Source organism: Pteropus alecto, unplaced genomic scaffold (genome assembly GCF_000325575.1).
Source record: "Pteropus alecto unplaced genomic scaffold, ASM32557v1 scaffold79, whole genome shotgun sequence".
In the NCBI taxonomy this organism is placed as follows: domain Eukaryota; kingdom Metazoa; phylum Chordata; class Mammalia; order Chiroptera; family Pteropodidae; genus Pteropus; species Pteropus alecto.
In genome coordinates this window covers 10,118,917-10,121,368 of record NW_006494612.1, presented here as the reverse complement: position 1 = coordinate 10,121,368, position 2,452 = coordinate 10,118,917, and the positions used below count along the sequence as shown (strand labels likewise).

Here is a 2,452-nt window from a genome sequence, read left to right as displayed (position 1 = left end):
ACACACACACACACACACACACACACAAACAAGTATGTGAAAACCAGGCCTCTTAGAGTTCATCTGAATATAAGTATGTTTCTTTAAATTGCAGAGTTAATACAGTAAGAAGAAAAAGACAAAAATCTACCAACTAGGCTGAGCTGCCATCCTCTCCATGTAGTCTTTGGCCATGTCTCGGGCTTCGATGTTCTCAGGATACAGCACACAGAACATTGCCAAGGCACCCAAATTGTTGCCATAAATTTCATTCCAGCGGGCGCTGTAGTCCTTGGGATCCCAAGGAGGGAGGTACTCCAAGGGGCTGGACAGCATGGTGTGCACAGCCTCGGTGAGCCGGGCGGCAATGTGCTCATGCGAGCTGGCGGCCCTGAGCTGGAGTTCTGTCACCTCAGCCCTGGAGAAGTACAGCATTGGGTGGCTGTCATAGTTGGCATTGGTGAAGGGAATCATGACTTCAGGGCTGTTGTCAGTGATGTAGGCTGACACAAAGCAAAATAAACATATGAAAAACACACTGGGAGCCCCCCGTGTGTGAGTCCTCATCGTGACATCAGTTCTCCAAATCTCCAAGGCAGCCAAACCATCTTTGAAAGATCCTACGAGAAGAAAGAAGAGGATATGTCAGCTATGGGAACATGGCAAAGTAGAAACATATGGTAGGGAGTGACCTCACTTACTAGCAAAAGGTCTACTGAAAAATAAAGCATATCAATTTAGATTGTTTTAATACAACACAATTTGAACTAGAAAGAAACTTATGAAACCTGATCATTAGTCATTAATTAGTTAATTAAGCATGATATAAGACATGTATTCATTGTGGAAAAGACATCTTTGGAATTGGGGAAACCATAACATGTATGTAGGTAGGCAAGACAAACACTCCTTGGCATTCTTCTCGCATTTTATCACACAAGGAAGTTTAGGTTTTATGGTATTTTTTAGATATTAATGTGAAAACTACAATAACCAATAGCTAGTGGTGAAATGTCTGGGAATCTGAATGAACATTAGGAGAAAATAAAAAAATCCTGACTTTCTTAAGACAGCCTCCATCACTCTAACTTCTCCCTGCTTCCTAACGTTCTACACTGAGAACCAGGGATTAAGATCAATACATCTATAAGAATGTAAGCAGACAAAATATTATGAGTAAGGCTAAATATCCTCTTTGTGTCAACAGAAGGTAGGGACAGAGAAGACAAAAGGAGGGTAAACATCTGCCAGGCCCATGCATTCCCTGGACTGACATCATCAAGCATGCAGTGAAAGACCAGACACGGGGCTGCTGGAACTAGAAACTGACACGCCTTCATTCAGAAAATAAAATTCCAGAATCAAAAGGCTAAAATAACACGTGTGCATTTTCCCCTTAATATCTGAAATTTCCGTCTACTTCTTCATTTTGCATATGGGATTTTGGTGCCATTCAGTAAATCAGACATTTAAACCTAGCTCACATATTTTCTCAACTTTCTTAAAAGTCCTTTTTTTCAGTGGCAACTTTGCTCACAGGTTAAAAGAACGTCTTTCAAATGTAGGAACATTAAAAAAAAAAAAAAAACCCTCAGCCTAGTCCTAGTCCATGTCTCACATCTGGGATAAAGCAGGCATAAAATCCCCTAGAGGAAAGTCAGGGAATTCTTAAAATTCTTCAGAGGGGAAAGGTTATAGAAAGCAGACCAGAAAAAGACAGTTTTATGTAAATAATGAACAGTAGTTTTCAATTATTAAACGGAGAAACTGATGGAGAAAAATCAACCTCTCCAGCTGAACACAAACTACTTTTCCGAGGAAAAACTGTCTCATCATACTCAGAAAAAAGAAAACTAACGATTTAACACATATTAAAGATCAAACCAGATTCTCAACTTGTCCTATCTCCAAGAGAAAGGCAATATGGCATCATTTGTGGATGCTGTCAAAATTCTACTGTTATTTATATTTCTGAATGTGCACTGGACTATATATATAGTGTATGGAATCAAAGGCAGCGATTTTGCAAAGCATTTTAGGAGTAGAACTTGTGGTGAATGAAAAAATTAGTATAGCCATGCTAAATAAAACATATAAAATACAAATAACTCTTGGACTCTGTCCATATTATGTCTAGCATCCAAAGCTTCAAGGCGGCTGGCAGGATCCTTCAAGGTCAGAGACATGGCCAAAAGAAATATTTTGTGGTTATGTCTGTGGAGGGGTGTGGTCTCTGGCAATACAGAGATGTGGCTGGGTCTGAAGTAATGCTCAGGCCCCACTGCCCCTCCCCCCAGGGGTTTATTTCTTGCTCTTTTCAGAGAACAATTATGCTAACAATTTTTTTTAATCCTGTATATATTAGTCCTCAAAAGTCTAGATTGGATGCATCTATTAATACAATTAACATCATGGAGGTTTTAGGTACCCAGGGTGAGGATGAGTTGGAAGTTTCTCCTTTAACTGATCCCTA

The 2,452-nt window shown here is 39.8% G+C and overlaps 1 protein-coding gene across 3 annotated transcripts in view; it reads right to left on the bottom strand.

The window, feature by feature from the left end:
• The window catches only part of DSE (dermatan sulfate epimerase), a 56,335-nt gene that overhangs the window by 31,096 nt on the left and 22,787 nt on the right, over positions 1-2,452 (bottom strand). For 2 of the 3 annotated variants that reach the window (XM_025042392.1, XM_006926102.3), the window contains exon 2: positions 131-599. In XM_025042392.1, the coding sequence (XP_024898160.1) occupies positions 131-599 (469 nt within the window). Of the gene's footprint in view, positions 1-130; positions 602-2,452 lie in introns of those variants that run through there. The other variant, XM_015600120.2, reaches the window with a different exon arrangement.